Genomic DNA, 19624 nt, shown 5'->3' with positions numbered 1-19624 from the left:
TATAATTTGTTTTCCCTGTCCACGTTTTTCAATTATTCTGCGTTTTCTCCTCACCCTTTTTTGGTTAGATTGAATTTTAGTTTAGATTTATTTAATGTTGCGAGTTCCGACTGTGTCCCTTTTCTGAGTTACATAGGCACCGAATTTAACTACAAAGTACAAGTGACAAAACAACACAGAGCGCGTCCCATGGCATTCTCTGTTTGCTGTCTTGCTGTGCACGGCCAAATGTACTATACCCGTAGCGTAGCAACCAAAGTACTGTATCATAATTATACATGTACATCTAATTATTAGATGTCTATGGTGCAAATGCATTATGCATACAGGTGTGTGCTTTGCGCGTTGCGCGTATTGTTCCCAAGCGCTAGCGCTACAGAGCTGGGTTCAAACATTTCGTGAAGGGGTAGTTTGGAAAAGTGCAGGTAAATTTGTAACTAATTTCGTATTCAAATAGAAATAATTTTTAATTGTATTCAGATTAAGTTAATCAGTTATCGCTTAAAATCAAGCAGAATCTGTGGGAGAGATGTCAACACATATTGACTGCTTTATCCAAGTAGTAAAACTAGCCTCCCTCGGTCATCCATGGAGCATTCTATAGAATGCTTCATGGATCACCTCGGGAGGCTAGTTTTACTACACCACTCGAAGCAGTCAATATTTGTGTAATATTCACAGGACCTACATTTTAAGCTGAGAAATTCACTCAATCAGAATGCTAGACAAAGATATTTTTTCAAAAAACTCAAGGAATATTTTTTTTCCAGTGGATCTTTAATTAACTTTGTAACAATGTGTTTTTTTTTCGAACAGCTTCTTTTAAGATTACAAAAATATATCTTGAAATGCAAAACGTTAGCAAACGTGATGATCGGTACAAAAGATTAAAGAAATTGTACACATGAAAATCAAATCATTTTTGTTGGGCACAGTGAAGAAGACGAGAATATAATTAACTGTTTCCGGTTCCAGATAAGCTGAACATTAGCAAGGAACTCATTATTTGGCTGCTAGATATTTAGAGAACAGGTTACACAACCGAAGGAACATGAAATAGCAGTAGAGTTGACGTCAGCAGGTCCTCACAAGTCAGATCTACTAGTGAGTCAAAAGAAGTGGAACCAAAACCTCAAAAACGTACATTTCATATTAAAAAAAATAGGCAACATTGACATTGATTGGCTTGTGATGGACTTTTGACAACTTGCCTTCAATAATAGTATATATCCGGCTCAACACTTGTAACTGCTGTTTTCTATGACGCTTTTGTAAGGTATGCAGTGCATTCAAAGCATCAGTTTATATAATACATTATACCTTGATAAAATATGGGGGAAAACACTCTCTTGTGTTAAGTGTAAACCTTAAAATACAGGATCATAATTATAAATGTTGCTTCTGATTCATTTATTGAAACGAAAGTAAGTTGATCAACATTTTCTGGTCAATTCTCTCCTCCTAACTTGTCAAAGCTTGTGTGTTGACTATCATGGAAAATTCAATTTGATAGAATGGTTGGTTTATTCATCTTGAATCAGGAAAACGACGGGGAAAAAATGCAGATTGAAAGGTATCTGGAGATTTATCATCATGCTAAACTTAGCAAACACACAAATTGGCAGTCAAGCAACCGAAGGCATTGTCCAAAAAAAAAATTGGTTATCTCTGGACACGTGTAAATTGGCAGTGGCACCCATGCGATTCGCATGCAGTGTAACTGTGCCAAGTTTGAATTGAAATAACTCAAGTTTCTCAAACAACATGCCTGCCAAATTTGACGACAAGTTGACGTCGTTAACAATGAATCACCACCTGATCGTGAGTAAAACGCCACAATTCCTGAAGTTCTAAAGATTGCGAGATTTTTTTTCAGGCACTGTGGATTGTGGAACAAGCTGATTGTAGGAATTCATGATCGCATAAAACCCTGACAAAAATAGAGATACAAAACTACCTGCATAATTAATGGAAGAGTTGGTATTAATACTGCTGCCCTCAATTGGGAAATGCTGAGTGTTGTGACCTCTGACCCAGCTGGGTCAGACCATTCAGACAAAAGGGGAGAGCAGGGGTACTTTGGTGGTGATGTGCGCCAGCTTTCCTTTTATCTTGAGGAAGTGTCGCTTGAACTCGATACCATCACCCTAAAAAGTGAAAGAAGGTTTTGGAAATAAAGACGATTCAGTGTTTCGAATTAGACTTTGGGAAAATTTCCAACAAAAACAACCATGATGGGAAACTGACTAGGTTCCCTTTAATTGAAAGTAAACATTAAAGCAATGTTCAGCACATGAACCATACCACACAATTCTCCTGGTTGTGTTGCAAAATATGTTTGTTAATAAACGCGCAATCCTATTTCCCGCAAATATGCATAACCAAAGGTTTCCCAGGTGCTAAATCATGGCCATTTATATGTGGTTCACAAAAAAAGCTCTGCATCAAAAACTACTGTCCTGAATCGAGAGATCTTGGTTTCATATTCTACTTTTTTTTTGGGGGGGGGGGGGGGGGGTTCTCACCCTGTATAGGCTACTAAAAATACAAAATCGGCGCCCAAGTTGAAATAGAGGCACTCCAGTGACATATTAAAGACCGGAACCGTGAATGTATTACCTTTGATAGTCTGAAGTCTACAAGTACTTTGTCGTCCATCTCGTGCAGGTGAGTTTTGAAGATCAGCGGGTTCTTTCGTCGATCCAGAGATGTGATTGTGACCTGTGTCAAACAAAAACACAAAAAGTACTCAGTCACACAAAATCAACAAGTCTATCTGTGCGATTCCAGGTCAGGGCCGAATAGAATCAATTCCAAATTTGGAATCGGAATCTGTCTTTAGGCAGTACAAAAAGAGTCTGTCACGAGCAAGGGCGGATCCAGAACACATTTTTTTTTGGTCCCCCCAAAAAGTGGGTCAAAATAATTACGGCGTGGGGTTCGGGGCCCACTTAAGGGCCCCTAAAATTTTTGGATTCGAGATGCTCTGTGGTGCGATCTGAGGCAATTTCTGACCAGTTTAATTAATGTTTTTTGAGGAAAAGATGGTGGTGTACGCATTGCCTGCCTTTATTGCGATGACACATTAAAAAAAAATTGATTTCGTTTTTTTTTGGGGGGGGGGGGGGCATGGACCCCTTTGCCCCCCTCTTCGAACCCCTCGCCATCCGATCATGAGTCACGAACCCTAACAACTAGGCCACACTCCCCACTCAGCAGGCATTGTCCAATAAGTATTATTTTAGTTATACAGGCTAACATATCTGACCTGTCTTGCTGTTGTCGTTTTCCAGCTGTAGCCCATCTTCTCTAGTACGGCGGTGAGTTTCTTGATGGTTTCGTCGGGGCTAAGTTTGGTGAAAACCCTGGTCATGCGCTTAACTAGTCTCTGCATAGGTGTCTGTCGGGACAATGGGATAGAACAAAAACAAAGTCATTATAGAAACTAACCAAAAAATATATTGCTGCTTGTGTTGGTCTTTAACCTTTTTACTATTGTGAGGAAACCAAAATAGAGCGCGTCCTAAAATACTGGCATTTTTTTTCGCGAGGCTCTAGCATTGGCACAGAGACACGTACATGCACCGCCATTATTATTAAACCATCTTAAAGCTTGGAATCTTAACTTTATCCCCAGAGACTATAAGTTTGATATGGTCAGCCTGAATGAAGTGGTACTATTTGAATACAAAAGGTTGTGATTAAAATTTGGTCTTGAACTTAACTCTTTATGTCTATTTTTTGCTCTGTTTTCATTTATCAAACTGAAAGCCATTTCAACACAAGACAAAATGGCACTCCATACCTGAAATCGTGCATGGATACTTCTGAAGCATTTATCTCAAGTTTTTGTAACATTACCTTGAAGAAACTAAAAAAATAGAACAATCTGAAAACACTCTAGCAGCCTATGTAAGGTTGATGTATGGTCAGCAAAACATAAAAACATGCTAGCTTGTTGAAAAGCAGTGAATTACATCTGTGTTGTGGGTGTTTGGCGTGTGGTTTCCTGGTCAACTTAAGTCATCTATGGACAGCAGCAGGGGGTGGTTTCTTGTCGACAAAAGTCGTCCATAGTAAGGATAGGGTTAAAAATCCAACTAAACCTGGACTGTTCATTCCTGGGGGATATCCATTGGGATGGATCAACTTAAGTCACCTATGGCTAGCAGCAGGGGGGTGGTTTCTTATCGACAAAAGATGACCTAGAAAGGAGAGGGCTAAAAATCCACCTGAACCTGGACTGTCCGTTCTTGAGGGATATCCAGCCAAGTTGTTGACTCACCTGTGAGCTACCGGGCGTTGACTGTATCTGACTACTCAGCAGCAAGGAGTCAATGTGGACCGGCTGTGAGAAGCTGACGCCGAGGATTAACTTCTCCACGGATTCTTTGGTGGTTTCTGGTGCAGGCGTGTCATGGACGGCGTGTGGTATGGGCTGGGAGCTGGAGAACGTGGCAGAGTTCTCTCTGTTTTGTTTTGACGAACGGGGAAGACATGAAAAGGGAGGAAGGACTGGAAAACAGTTATGACTATAGACCTTTATCATGCTGCCACCATTTTCAGTCATGTTCCCTGTACCCAATAACGTACTGAATGATAATGTTTTGGTGCACAAAGGTACCAGACTATTTTTCCTCCCAGCTTTGCTTTGGTTACATTGATTTGAATTGGAAAAATCCAAATGACTGCAACATGATAATGGTCTATTGGTCAAAGGTTTTCTGTTCAAAACTGCAAGCGGAATAATTGTGAGTTGCTTTTTTACCAGAAAGATGAAGTAACAATTAACAAGGGATGAATGAGGACAAAGAGCATTTCAAATGAATAGATGGTCATCGCCTTGAGATTTGGAAGACTTGTGATTGAAAGTGCCCAGCGTGAGCGTGAACGTGAATGCAAATTTGTGACATCACGGCATATTTCCGTGCTGCGAATTTGCAAAAACTTAACAGATTTCAACTCCAGCAAATTTCAAAGTAAATGTTTGGTGACGTCAAATTCGCTTAGCATTCGCATTCACGAGATTTATGAAACAGCCTTGCCTGGGACTGAATTACAGTTCTGTATCAAACTTTTGTCCAAAATGCTTAAGATGAAGAATCAAATTGGGCTGCTGTGTTTACCAGCATGATCATGAGTTAAGTAGCATTATCTTTATTCCCGGAAAAACGTTTTCTTGAAATCACATTTTCATTTTTCTTTTTTATATTATTATATTTTTTGTTTTGTTTCACTAGTTTGTGCTTAAGCTGTACATAGACACAAATTATAGCCACATGTTTTCCAAGGTTGCAGCGCTTGTGACACTTTGACAGCAAAAGGCAAACAACAAACAATACTCTGCACTCTTACCTTCTGATAGATGACGTGGGTGAAAGGTCATTGCCTGAGCAGACACGCTTGAATGAACCGGAACTTGTTGGTGAACTGGATGGGGGTCTGTGAGGCCAAGCTAGGAAGAAACCACCAAAATGGTTTTAAATAAAGTAGTAAACCAGAGTATTGCAGAATTGTCGTGAAGTCCATTACATGTGATTATTAAAGAGGTTGTGGAATGCTCGAAGACATTTCCGTCATTTTTCGGGTATATGTAGCCTAAGGTGTGATGAAATAAAAACGACTATTGTTTCTGTCATGAAATGAGGACAAAAGGTACTTTTGAGAGCTGTTTTTCAGGTCCAGTTTCGACCCGAACGTGCAACTGTGTAAAAGTCGTCGTTGCAGGCAGCAAATAAAACACAGTAAATCGTGACGTAATAAACAGGACTCGTGTATGCTACTGTGCATCGGGAGTCCTGTTTATTACGTCACGATTTATTACGTCACGATTTACATGCCAATATGTCTTCTTTTTTAGAGAAAAAAAAAAACAAGGGAATTACAAACCACACAAGACTTTGTACAGTGTTTTCCAATTTGTAATGGCATTCATGAGAAGTAAAAAACAAGGAAATCAGGGGATCCGAGGAAAACTTGCATGCCTGCTAACCCCCCCCCCCCTCCCCTTCCTGGGAGATAAACACCCCTCTTGATCCAAACCTGGATCCGCCCTTGGCCTAAGTTACGTTGCAAATCAACTATTAGTTGACTTTTGTCATTGATCTAACTTGCTCTTGATGCAGAAGGACCATGTGATTTTAGCTACAAACCTCCGCCCAGCATGGCCACAAGAATGATCCCACAGGACCAGACGTCGGCCGGCTCGGCAGGAAACTCCTCCTTCTTCATGACCTCTGGAGCGACGTAGGGAGGCGTCCCGCAACACTTGGCCATCAGACGCTCTTTGCCCTGGTGCCGGAAGACGGTGGCTAGACCAAAATCTGAGATCTTTAGGTTATCTGGAAACAAGTTACAAAGACGAGAACATTAGACAATATCGACATGCGGGGAAAAAAGTGTCATGTATCCGTATGATGATGACTGATACATGTAAGCATACGCGAGGTCGTGTTCAAATGAAAAGTTTGGCACTATGCCAATTTTATGCGTGTACGTACAGCTGCAGAGGAAGCAGAGTCATGATTTATGTCACAAAAATGAGCGAAAAAACGCCATGAAAACTTCACTCTTAAAAGCTTCCAACTGCAATCAGACATATCTGGTACATTATTAAATTAAGAATGAGAGGTTGATATCATTATTAAATCGAAAGAAATTTTCAGCGAAAACACAGTAAATTCATAGGTACATATCCCATGTCAATATAAAGCCAGTTTGGCATGCGCACAATGATATGGGACACAAGTCATTTGGGATAATCAAACACTCATCGAAGGCGCATGAATGCGCACAGCGACGGGCGCACGACGCTCGCGTGTTTATTACAAGCAGAATGGGCGTCCGCGTAACATCGCATGTCATCACGTCAACGATTTTATCCCGAATGACCTTTGACTGCTTCATCGAGAAACCGAACTGGCTTATTGGCTTCCATACGTAGTTCCATTGCCATTTTGTCATATCACATATGAGAAGAACACACAGAGTGATGATGTCACGCATTGGGCCATCAATTCTGAGACAGTGGGAGCTAGCCCCATTGAACAAGTGCCTGTAATAGTGTGTGTTAACACTTGGAAAAGCTCATAACAACATTTCAAAGTACAACAAATTGTAAAAATCTCAAAGATGTTCATCTTACCGTTATCATCTAGAAGTAAGTTTTCTGGCTTCAGATCTCGATGGGTCACACCCTTCTTGTGTAAATACTCAACGCCGGCCATTAGTTGAACAAAGTACCGATGGGCCTGCTTGCCTGGCATACCAATATCAGGCTCTGCAAGAGAAAACAAATTATTTCAATTGTATGGGTGAGTCACTCAACAATTTGGACCCAAACGCGTAACACCAGCAGTTTCGGTTCATCCAAGGCAACAGGCTGTTGGTGATTTATGGTAAAATATTCACGTTCATATACTCCAGGAAAACCTTACCAATTCTATCAAAGAGCTCTCCCCCGCTCATGTACTCCAGGAAGAGATACTGAATGTTGCCTTCTTTGCGTTGGCCGTAGAAGCGAACAATGTGATCGTCGTTCATCATCCTGTGAACGCAGACCTGTAGAGGGCAGAGGGCAAAGATCAAAAGGTCACCAGCGAAGAGGTGTCACTGAATGGGATAGTGCCATCCCTTTTCCAAACACCAGCGAATACAGACAGAGTCTAGAGTCCAGAATTTATTTCAAGAATGTATATGAGAACAGGAAAACACCTTTGAAGTTTTTGAAATCTTATTGGTTGCGAGCCTTGATGATGCATACTTCTATACAGTCTGACTGGCCTACTCCAGCACACTAACACCTCACAATGCATCTAGTGCCCTATTCGTTCACACAGTTATATTTAAATTAGATTGACCCCATGTCACTAGTCAATCAGCTTACTTTGCTCTGCCCAGACTCAGACTCCATGTCTGCCGTGGGAGATACCGAGACAGGTTTAAGACCCAATACACCCTGCACTTTCAATTCGTAATCCCTCCTCACCGGCTGATAGCTACGGCTATACCCGCGGCTTGAGGAAAGGCTATGTGCCGGAAGACAGCTAGAGCCGCATTCCCGAACGTACACATTTCATTCATCATGCAATTGCACTTGATACAAGATTTGCATTGAATGGTGTATTTTCTATGAGGGAAAGTTGGGTGAACTTTCCTTAGTCATGAAAAGTAAAATCTATTCAGTGACACCACTTTCTGTTTTGGGTTGAATAAAAAAATGTGAGCACAGTACACAAGCTTTTGTTCAGTGTAAGTGCGCTCATTATTGATGGCTACGCTCGGCTGATCACACTGGGCTACCTGTACAACACGAATGCGCCCTCAGTGTGAATACCAGCGGGCCGGCAAGATATCGAAAAAAGTATAACATCCTAGACAGGTTAAAGTGCAAACTAATTTTAACTGAACACACAAAACAGTCTGGATATTTACTGTTGTTGTACAGTCAATCACAAGTCAGTCACAAGTCCATCATACGTCCAGCAACATGTAGATCACAAGTCACTTTAAAATTCTGGTGACAAGCAACCGTGAGTGAATGCAAGCGCGAGTGAATAAATTACAACCGAATGCGCTTACCACGGTGATTTAGCTGTGACTGAATGAAGTTGTGATTGACCTGGGAGACTAGAAGGACTTGTGATGCACTCATCAACTACAAGACTTCTGGCGATGGGATTTACAGGTACCTCTTTGCGGACATTCTCTATGGCCCCTTTGGCTTTGTCCAGACTGAGTATCTTGACAGCTACAGCCTCCTGTGTGCTACGATTGACCGCAAGCTTCACCCTGGGGAGACACAACACATTAAGCATTATCCATTAAATGCAAACATACAATTTTGCTAAATTTTACCTCGTACTCTGAATCTGCTGCGACTGTGCGAGCATGGTGCGAGGAATAATTTATGGATTTATAAAAGAAATAACAGTAAACACGTATGTACACTATCTGGTCTCGATTCAACAAACTTTATTCTTATTCTCACTCACTGGTATATGCATGAAATGAGTATTTTGGTGGCTAAAAAAGTTACATGCACGTCGTGCATGCTCAGTAAAATAGCTACGTGCACAAGCAAAAATCTACATGCACTGGTGCATGCGTGCACCCGGGTAAATCGAGCCCTGCACTGATCGTATGTCTAGATTCTTGCATATGTCTTCACATTCACAAATTGACATACTATAAGTTATCCTGCGAGCGCGAGTGGAATACGGAATAATATAGTGCGTCTGGGAAAGATTTCCATATACGAAGTTCACTAATTTTCCTCTGTATTGACTAACAAGCCCCCAGATAGCAATTTCATGTCATCAAAGTCAATTTGAGCAGTGAGAAAATACAAGCATTTTCTTAGAAAACACTTAACATTTTTCAGTCCAATCTCATAGGGTTTTTACACAGGGTGTTGAGTGAACTTCGTATAGGCCTATGGAAATCTTTCCTGCGTCTGTGTCCCACAAAACACGAGGCCGAAGGCCGAGTGGTATGTGGAACACAGATGGGCAATTCTCCATGGGAGAGCAAAAAATGTCAAAAATAAATATTTACATATTAAACCTTTTTTGTACTTTTTCCAGACCTCAATTAAATGGGGAATTCAGTTCAAAAAACGAAATTGAAAAAAAATACATATTTCTGGTAAAAACAGTGATTTTTGCAATTTATGATTAAAAACGTTCAGATTTGGTAAAAAAATTAAATTTTGTGTATGTATTACTTTCTGAATTATAGGGAAAAGATTTGATTTATTTTATGATGTTACAAGTTACTAACATTACTCAGGGTCATTAAAAAAAATTTAAATATAAATATATATATATATATATATAGTGTAGGCCTTCATTTAAAAATGTCAAAATTAGCACGTAATTCCGTTACCGAAAAAATGGCAAAAGTTACTTATATCACAAATTTTCTTGTTTTTTTTCTTCAAATCATGTATGTTGAGAAAAGACCCTACTACAAACATAAATGAAAAATAAAAACTTTAAAATAGTAATTTCTTGGCATTTTTCCAAGTGGTAACGGAATTACGAAACGGTAACGGAATTACGGTAACGGAATTACGCATGCACAAAGTATGCACATTTCCTCCAGATTATGTACATGACATATTAAATAGGAGATTTGCATGTAACCTTGGACAATAACTTTAAATACTAAATTACTTGTTAAAATTTCCCTCTTTAATTTTCTATTATACAATTAAAAATAATCAGGTGTTCCATTGATATTTTTTACTTTTACTTTTTCTTTTTAACTATTTAAAAAATGCTAATAGTTGTTTAGATGCTTAAAGGGAAATACAACATTTGCAAACATCAGAAAATAAAACTACCAAGTTTTTACGAAATACCTTACTAGGATGTTGGTAAATGACAGTCTTAAGCATCCTGTAAAATTATGGCACCTGGTATGAAGTAATTTTCAAGAAAATGATGTTTTTGTATACATTTCCAACGGTGGTCGGCCGACCACCGTTGGAAAAACCTAACTATTTTCAACTACTGCTCCAACTTTACACTCTTTCCAGTCCAAATTTTGTTTGCTACCGGGTATTTGTTACATGTTCATGAACGGGTGCAGGCCAGCTAGTCTGGTTCCCTTACCCTCCAATTTTCAGGCATTTATAAATTGACCAATTTTACCTTTAGTGGAGTCAAGGAACCAGACTACTTGAACAGTTTTTTTTTTTTTTTTTTTTTCCAGCATTTTCGAACACAAAACTTCAAACATGTCAGTGTAACAATATTTGAGCTATTATACTAACCCCTCAAATAGTTCACTTCTGAAAATTACAGCAAAAGCCAATGATGTACATTCCCTTTAAATATGTGTTGCCAAAGAAAATATATTCGACAACAAGTATATGAAAGTTGAGTACCAGACTGTACTTGTACTTCTACATGTTCTATTTGGCATAACTTAACATCTTCCCTTGCTTAGAGATGCCAACCAGTGCAGTTTTATTGTATTTTCCAGGATAAACTAGTGAAATACGATAATACAAATGTTCATAGTAAAATTCGATTTTCGGTAAAAAAAAATATACATTGCTAACAGGCAATGCAGCCATCACCAGACTGCTTTCATTTGACCTTGACCTTTGACCTAAAAAATGAAGCCCAGACATGTTTAGGCCTACATTTACATTTTGATCTGCTAATTTTCACTTAGCTTTCCCCTTGTGGCATTTTATAAACTTCTTAAATTTGTATTGTGATGAGTTTATGTTGAATTCAATGTTAATGTATTGCATTTACCTATTACATGTAAACCTATGGCGTAATTCCGTTACCGCCCAGGCGTAATTCCGTTACCGTGATTAAAATGCAAATTATGAAAAGAGTGATTATTTTTTCAACTTTGTTCTGCATTGTAGTTAACAACACCCCTGAACTCTACAAATAACAGGTAGTGTCCAATCTTAAAATTTCCAAACTTCAGAGAGTTTTATTAATTTATGCGAGAACTCAAATATGCTTGTCCTCTGTCCGTAATTCCATTACGGATAATAAGCTTCGCCCCTTAAAGGGAAATCTTTTGGGATTTTTTTTTTTTTAGCGGTCAATCAATTCTATTGGGTCTTGGCTCCCTTTCCATGTTTAGATTAGTTGCCTAGCATAGAACATATTTTCTTGGGAAAGAATAATCCTTGACAAAGTGACAAAATTCCGTAATTCCGTTACCAAAGAATTGCCCAGATGCACTATATTCCGTGTTCCATGAACGTGAGCCTGATAACAAATTTATCTTCAAGCAAACTTGACGCACAATAAAGATGAAACGCACGCTGTACACAAACTTCAGGGCCTTATCCTATACACGTTTGTGTTTGTACGGAATGGTGCGCGCATCTTGGAATAGCGCAACACGCGGAGTGCGGTATGGACCGTGGCCGTGCTAGTACATGGTTATATGTAGAACACAGACGCACTACATTATTCCGTGTTCCACGAGCGCGAGTGCAGAAAAACTGGTTATATGTAGCACGACTTGTTGCCATGGATCGACCAATCAGGATCAAGGATTCAAGTTTACTTGAAGATAAATGTCCTTATGCATTCACAATTTACAGGCATGGTATGTAAAGCACCATGGTGAGATATTGAAGACATACTTTCCATGCAGAGACACTGCAAAACTTTCCTTTCTTGAAAGATTTAAATACAAAATACAAATGAAAACAAAATAGTTTATGATAGCCCCATAAATGTGGCCTATTTACTGGACTGCCTCCGTAAACATAGGCCACACATCCACATGTACAAAAATCGTGTCGACGGAGCCAAATTTTGATTTTCACATTTAGGCTTAGTTTGAAGGGTTTTTTTGCTTTAGAAGCATACTCACCCTCTTTACAGGCTAATCAGAAAGTGCTGCCTATTTCAGATGTCTAATTTTTGTGAAATTTCATGTTGAAATTTTGATACGCAACGTGTAAAAATGAATCTGGAAATTTCACGAAAAATATACATCTGAAAAAGGCAGCACTTTCTGATTAGCCTATAAAGAGGGTGAGTATGCTTCTAAAGCAAAAAAAACCTAAAAACTAAGCCTAAATGTGAAAATCAAAATTTGGCTCCGTCGACACGATTTTTGTACATGTGGATGTGTGGCCTATGTTTACGGAGGCAGTCCAGTAAATAGGCCACATTTATGGGGCTAAGTTTATGACTGTCTGTGAGACGCGAACAGTTCCTGACTTACTCTCCGTATGCCCCCTCCCCCAGTGTCTGCACAAAGTCCCAGCCTTCCACAAATGGGGTCACCATCTTGGACTAATTATGTCTGCAGAAAAAAAAAAATATTATCAAATGTTCGGTAGGTCAATCCTGTAATCTGTATGTGTACTATAGGCCTACTATAGCATAGGGAATCTCAGACGTTAATTACTTTCCCTTTTTCAATCCAAACAATCCTCCAGCGTGTCCTGAGCCAGAGCCTTGAAGTTGAATTAAACAATTGGAATAGTTCAGACCAGTCTCATAGGGTTTGTGCACAGGGTGTCAAGTGATGTCTAGGTATGAAATTTGATTTGTTTTTACTTACAAAAATATCAACTCATCGTCGACATGATTCATGTTGTGATTGACGAAATACATAAATCCCGCGGCGCGGCGAGCATGCAAGTGCCGCATGCATGTTGTTATTGGACCGCTACATTTTACATACTGGAAAAAAAGGGAATTATGGGAATTCAATTTTCTTTAAAAAATATCAGTTACTAATATGAAATGAACATTAGAGAAAATAATGAAATATAAAATGACTTACACTTTCTTTCAAAAGAGAATGCACTTTAAAAGTATATAATAAGACTTTTTTCTAAAAGCGTGAACCTCCTGTCACAGAATAGAATAGTCCTTTATAGTCCAATACCTGTCGTCATGTTAACGCTCTCTGCACTAACTTACGTACATTTATAATAATCGGAGTCCAGTTACAAGACATGTTCGTTTGAGTATTTTTATATCTATTGCTGTCAACCTCGTCCCCAGTTCTTACTTTATTTCCAACCGCATTTCCAATGAGAGAGCGTGTAGTGGTGGGCGCGTACTGCTTGACACCCTGGGGACGAGGTTGTTATTGCTGTCCAATTGTTGCCGTTGAGAGGGCGCTCTTCACAATATCTGTAGATTAGGAGTACAGTTGTAGGAATGAGGGCGGTATCACCGCACTAAGGTGTGCATCAGTAATAACAATATTTTAAAAAAGGGAAAAAATAAATCTGGTTGTTTGTTGGATTATTTACATTAAAAGGGTCTATGAGATGAATTTGTATTAAGACCGCATTGCATGTATATGCAGCTTTCTACTCCTTTAAAATTTACATTTCTTGTCTTATTTAAATGTATTGGTAAGTGCACTTCTTCAAACGTTTCTTAAGAAATACTTTTCCGGACAACTGATGGTGCTGTTGCTTTGATTGCATTTTAGGAAAACAACGCTAAGCTTCGGGGTTTTCTGTTCAAATTGTGAACCCAACTTTCTTGCTCATGGAAACATTTTTGATAAAATTTGCTACCTGGATTACTGCCATGCACTAACACAACAATCGAATCACCACAGCAAAGAAAAACGTGCAAAAGCAAATTATCCAAAATGCGGACGACTGTTTGTGCTGAAATGGCAGTAACACTGAGGCTTTGATCTGCCCAGAATGACATCACACTTTTGCTCCTAGATATGAACATTTTCATGATGAGCATAAAAAAACCACCAAAAATTGAAAATAAGGTGAAATGGGACACAAAAGTGCATTTTCAAGGAGTACCTTAAAAAAACAATTATTTGTTAAGGCCCTGTAAATTATCTGATGCGCGATATGCGGACAGCCTTTTACTTATTTGTATCTGGGGGGGGGGGGGGGGGAGGGAGTCCCGCGGGCGGAAGGGGGGGGGGGAATCCAAGTGTCATCCATGTAACGGAACCGGCCGAAAGCTCCATGACGAACTGAATCTGCGTGTCCTTTTATATTCAGCACACTTTACGCAATCCTGCGCGAAGTAGAGTTGAATTTAAAAACTGTGACCCAGTCTCAACTGCTGTCTATTGCTCGATTGCTGTCAACACCAGGGCCTACCCCCCCCCCCCAAAAAAAAATGGTCGTCACTGCCCCCTCCCCACCTGTCGCCCCCACTGGAAATTTGGAAACCACAGAAAAAGTACAGTCCAATAAGTCACCAGGATTAGCGCACGCAACATAAAATGCCATTTGGCACGAGTCCTATTCTCTCTATTTTTTTTTTCACGAAAAGCCTGTTTTCGCGAGTGGCCTTTTATTTAAACGTCCCGTAGAAATTTAGCGACACCTTTAAACTTTGAGAATGGCTTGTTGTTCTACATGTATTTCATTTTCAATGGAGAAATCTTCGATGGCCCTATAGCCAAATATCTTTCTCGTGACATACTCTGATTGCGCGCCAATACCATGCTTGCATTGTTAAAGGCACAATTCCCCAAATGTTTCCCTTATCTGCCCCACTAATATTACTAGACGTTTGACCTCGGTTGTACTGTGAGGCTATGTGTTTGTTCATCTAACCAGTCTTTCTTTCAGGAACGACGTCAAGAGACAGTTGTTGATAACTTGTGCCCATATAACGACATTTTCGATTCAAAATAATATAAAAAAATCACTCCAAACAACACAACGTTTCATGCGACATCTTTAATCTACGATAATTCAGGATGAAAGAGAAGATCAGTCATGCAAGATGACAACGAAAATTAAACCAAAGAAAATAAGATTAAACAAACTTAAAGAATGACAAAACAAAAAGTAAAATGTACAAATTAACCCCCAAAAATGAAATTGTTTTGAGAGTTTGCAATCGAGGCTAACGATGAAGGGAAATGTAAAATTTGCAATTTCAAATTTTCCGAAATCAATTCAACATTTTCTGTCATCGTTACAGTGATAATTTGTTGGTGGGAACGTCAAGCACCGTCAATTAACATCACTTCTTATCATACGCGTTCAACAGATTAACCCTAGTTTAGTCTGTGTCATGTAAAATTAACTGGATTTGTTTGATTTTAGGAAGCAATTTGCTTTGAAAAAGTCCATCAACATCTCAGCTTTTGAGTTTTCTTGTTGTACTTTGACGTCACGAACAAGAAATGTTATAGAAACTGCAAAAAAAAAATATCCTGGAGATAATTTCAACAAGAAATTAAGAAGAAATTGAACATTAAACAGAAAAAAAGACATAAATTAAACAGTAAATGAATTAAATTTTTTAAATAAGGTGTTCAGTAAAGTCAGCTTGCTATTTCTGTCGGAGTCAGTAACATGAGGAATCGGATTTTGAATTGAATGATTCTTTGTGTGTTGTAGTTCCGAGACACATCACAGTTCGTTGGTTCCTTGCTTTATGGAGATAATGTCATTGGTATTAAAGGTAAGAGTAGATCATTTGCAGCTATCCAGAAGGTAACGGACACGTATGACCAAATTAATGTTGAAAAACTTACTTTGTTTAAAGTTATAGTCCATCATTTGTAATTTGTGCATTTTGTTCGTTTGAGGCAACAAAAGTGCTCAAAATCTAAAGAAGGGTACTAACAACTAACCTGATAAAGTTTCAGCTCAGCTTCAGCTGTATATTCTGAGAAAAACAGCATTCTAGCATCTCAATTTCAAATCAAAAGTTGCTCAATCATGTTTTGAATTGCGCCTGAATTCAGCGTCCGAGACACGTTCTCGCTGAGCCGAATGCAGCTACGCGATGTCGCGCACTGATCCGACGAATTACGGCAACCGGGGGTGCGTGTGCGTCGTGCCAATGCTTGCGCGCGCTTCGCTGAATAACAAAACGAACTACTAATTTAAATTTTCCTACGGTGCAGCTTAAGAAGCACCGTTGGAAAGGCCTTCTTTCGTTGATTACTTCAAAATGACAGCTTGCCAGAAAGAATAATTTCATAGGGTGTTTAGTCCCCGTACTATCTTTCAACCAAGTATGTTTTTCAACAATAATTACGCCAGCTACTTTTCGGATAGTTGCAAATGATGGACTATAGCTTTAAAGATAGTAATGTCACTCTTTCTTGCATACCGTCATCTTGAATAAAAATGTAAAAAAAAAATAAAGTCATTTCCAAAGATGCGTCTAAAGACGTATTTTTGGAAATATCCGTTAGAAGTTGGTTTGTAATTTGGCGAAGCCGTGAATGGGTGCGCTCCGACGTTGACAGGACGCACTTGCGCCCTCTGTTGCTATTATTTGTCAGTTCAGTGTGTGACATCGCGTAGCTGCAATTGGTTGAATGAGAACGTGTCCCGGACGTTGATTTTAGGCCCAATGCAAAACATGACTCGGCAACTTTTGAATTTGAAACCAAGATCCTAGAATTTTTTTTCTCTCGGAATAAGCATCATTCAAAGCTCTAAAAATTTTATCAGGTTAGTTGTTAAGCTCCGTCTTAACATTTTCAACACCTTTATTGCTTTAAACGAAACCAAATGCACAAAATGAATATTTGATTTACCCTACCTTTTTAAAGTACAACAGCTGATTAGTTCACCGTTGCGTATGTTCTTCGTCCATACTTCTCAATACTAAACCTGGACACCTGGTAAAACGAGTAAAGGCTAAATACTACTTGTTAAACTCGAAAACATGCAGGTCCGTAAACGCTACAGCCAAGAAGATGCAAAGTGGGTTACGTCTTAAAACAATTTCTTTTTCACCGTGTATAGCCTGACAGCAGTGCAGTCTATACAACGAAATTCAACCTTTAAGTTTTGAAGTGATTCTGTTTGTGAGTGTTAGTTTGGTGAGACTGTTTGGTGAGATCATGGCCGATGCCATCGATTGTGGGCTTTGCAGGTTTGGTGCGGCAAATATGTTCTGACGCCTCTCCGTGGTCATCCATTGCGGGGTCGATTTAATTTGTAGTTGACACCTTGCACACGTAGGCGAACTCTCTGTTGCATGCGATGTCATTCCATCTGTCATCGCCATCTAGCTCATGCCGCATGTGAGCACAGTCCTCAGCGTTTTGATAATTGTCGGGCTGGGTTGTAGCCCAGTCGGTGAAGGTAACCGCTGATCCATCTGTCCAGATGAACTTCCCTTCCTCTGCCTGGTCATTCAAACCGATCCACAGGCCGCCTGTTGTAGTTGTACGGACCGACTTCCACATCGTCAGGAGCAGATTATTTTCCTCGGCGCTGGCTATAGACGCAAGGTGACCCTGGCCGACTTCAGTGCACGCCTGGCAGTGGCTCTCAGCTTCATCATAGGTCTTGCCAGTGCCGAAGTACCGGTAGCAGTTGCCGTTGTAGAAAGTCCACATCGGTGGACACTTGGGTGGGCAGTGTGAGTGTTGTTGACATGCTGCAGCAAAACCCACCAACAGGACAAAACACAAGACTCGAACGAAAGCCATGCTGTTTACAAGTTGTCTTCCTTCACCGTTGACTGTCACAAGCCAAAATGCAGGTGCAGAGTGAAGCTAACAGATGCGTTGGCACCCTTTATAAACCCTCGGTTGGTCCCAGTTTGGTATAATAAGGCTTCAGTGTCTTCGAGCGTCACGTGGAGCGTTTTGATTGGCCAATGAAGGTTGGAGGTGTGGCCATCAGGGCCATCTTTCCCCAGAAGAAACAAATGTTTAACATGTATCATTACTATACCTCATACATATTCATGATCGAGAGCCGAACTGTCACTGGTCAATTCACCATCACTTGCCAGATGTTATTCTTGCTGTTTACCAAACGCGCGCGCCAGGATTCACGCACAGGGTAAAAACCCATGCGTAGTAGACTGTCGCATCGGTTACCCGTGCGACAGTCTACTACGCATGCGCTTTACAGAGCAATCGAGGAACTGTCGCACGGGTGAAGTACGCACGCGCGAACATCGCTCAGGAGAGACGCATGGTTGCACGGTTCGCGTAAATGTTAATTTCCAGAGCTCAATAATGCCATACTGGAAGAAAAAAAAAATTATGGACTGTGTAAAAATGTCTCCGGTACAAAAGAAAGTTGTACACAAACAACTGTATTTACAACTGTAGTAACTGTATTATATTGCAAACGAACCAAACTAGTAATTGAAGTTGAGCAACAATATTCTTTTGGTGAGCTGTACAATTTTCCCCGAATTTTGTTTTAGGTGCATATATAAAAAAAATATCGGCAACTGGATAGGTATGAAGTATAGTAAAACAAATATAATATGGTCTATTTTGGGTGGACAGCCGATATTAGCTCCCACCAGTATTGGAAGTTGACAAACTAGTTCCTTCGGCTTCGCCTCGGGAACTAGTTTGTCAACTTCCAATACCTCGGGGAGCGAATATCGACTGTCCACCCTCAAACCATGTTATATTTGTATATTGTTACCTTAACAGGTACAACGCTTTTACGCCGCAACGGGGTATCAAAGCGCTTTACAATTATTATTATTATCCCTGTTTCAACGGGCAAACACTCCTGAAACCTTCTCAGCTCCCTGGGGAGTATACAGCTCGACGCTGCCTGTTAGGCGCAAGGAAGCTAAATTATCCATGCACAATAACCATCTCTGCCCTCACAGGTACCCATTTACTCCTGGGTGGAGAGAAGCAATGAGTGACAAAGCGCCTTGCCCAAGCACCCAAGACAAACGCTTCAAACGCTTTGAATTAAAATGAAAGGAAAAGTCAAGTCTTCTGGGTTTTTTTTTGAAACACCAATGGCGATTTTTCCCCGTTTTCCTTTGCAATATTAATTAATTGCTGATGAATGTGCGAAAACGTCACTTTTTCGTTGTATTTAATCCGCCCTCAAATAAGAAGATCGCCAGGCGAGTCAAAATTATTGAGATAAGGCATGATTTTTTTCCTCGTATTCTCTCTCTCTTCACTGCCTGTAAAAGAGGCGCATGACACACAGTAGTCACTAGTCGAGTCATTCTCCCTGTTTAACCAAACTCATGCCTTAAAAATTGGCAAAATGAAAGTTAAATGATAGGGTTAAATGGGACACAGAGGTGTCTTTTTCAAGGACTGCATTAACAACAGTTTAAATACAACGAAAGTAAAACTAAATTCCAAACACTATCGGTAATGAATATGTAATTGATATGATAATATTGCCGCATCATTTCACTCGGTAACG

At 39.8% G+C, this 19624-nt stretch overlaps 2 protein-coding genes across 2 annotated transcripts; both read right to left on the bottom strand.

Moving 5' to 3' along the window:
• Nucleotides 1-756: 756 nt before the first annotated feature.
• On the bottom strand, nt 757-13124 carry LOC119735242 (serine/threonine-protein kinase Chk1-like). Its single transcript, XM_038208947.1, has 11 exons — nt 13060-13124; nt 12718-12798; nt 8691-8790; nt 7437-7560; nt 7145-7279; nt 6153-6341; nt 5356-5473; nt 4286-4469; nt 3269-3400; nt 2620-2721; nt 757-2147 (listed from the first exon to the last, which is right to left on the bottom strand). Exons 2-11 carry the CDS (start codon nt 12780-12782, stop codon nt 2052-2054), a joined length of 1245 nt encoding a protein of 414 aa, XP_038064875.1. The 5' UTR covers nt 12783-12798; nt 13060-13124; the 3' UTR covers nt 757-2051.
• Nucleotides 13125-16815: 3691 nt separating this feature from the next.
• Nucleotides 16816-18196, bottom strand: LOC119735424 (alpha-N-acetylgalactosamine-specific lectin-like). The gene has a single exon (XM_038209125.1). The coding sequence runs from the start codon at nt 17905-17907 to the stop codon at nt 17404-17406; it is 504 nt and encodes a 167-aa protein (XP_038065053.1). The 5' UTR covers nt 17908-18196; the 3' UTR covers nt 16816-17403.
• Nucleotides 18197-19624: the final 1428 nt, after the last annotated feature.

Source organism: Patiria miniata, unplaced genomic scaffold (assembly GCF_015706575.1).
Source record: "Patiria miniata isolate m_02_andy unplaced genomic scaffold, ASM1570657v1 HiC_scaffold_29, whole genome shotgun sequence".
In the NCBI taxonomy this organism is placed as follows: Eukaryota; Metazoa; Echinodermata; class Asteroidea; order Valvatida; family Asterinidae; genus Patiria; species Patiria miniata.
This window is presented reverse-complemented; position numbering and strand designations above follow the sequence as displayed.

What these genes read in the sequence shown, in the direction of transcription:
- LOC119735424 (XM_038209125.1), bottom strand. Translation starts at nt 17,907, where the DNA reads ATGGCTTTCGTTCGAGTCTTGTGTTTTGTCCTGTTGGTGGGTTTTGCT.
- LOC119735242 (XM_038208947.1), bottom strand. Translation starts at nt 12,782, where the DNA reads ATGGTGACCCCATTTGTGGAAGGCTGGGACTTTGTGCAGACACTGGGG. An exon ending in CCCACGTCATCTATCAGAAG is followed by an intron (nt 4,470 to 5,355) that starts GTAAGAGTGCAG and finishes AAAACAAAACAG; the next exon opens with AGAGAACTCTGCCACGTTCT. An exon ending in CAACGCCCGGTAGCTCACAG is followed by an intron (nt 3,401 to 4,285) that starts GTGAGTCAACAA and finishes TTGTCCCGACAG; the next exon opens with ACACCTATGCAGAGACTAGT.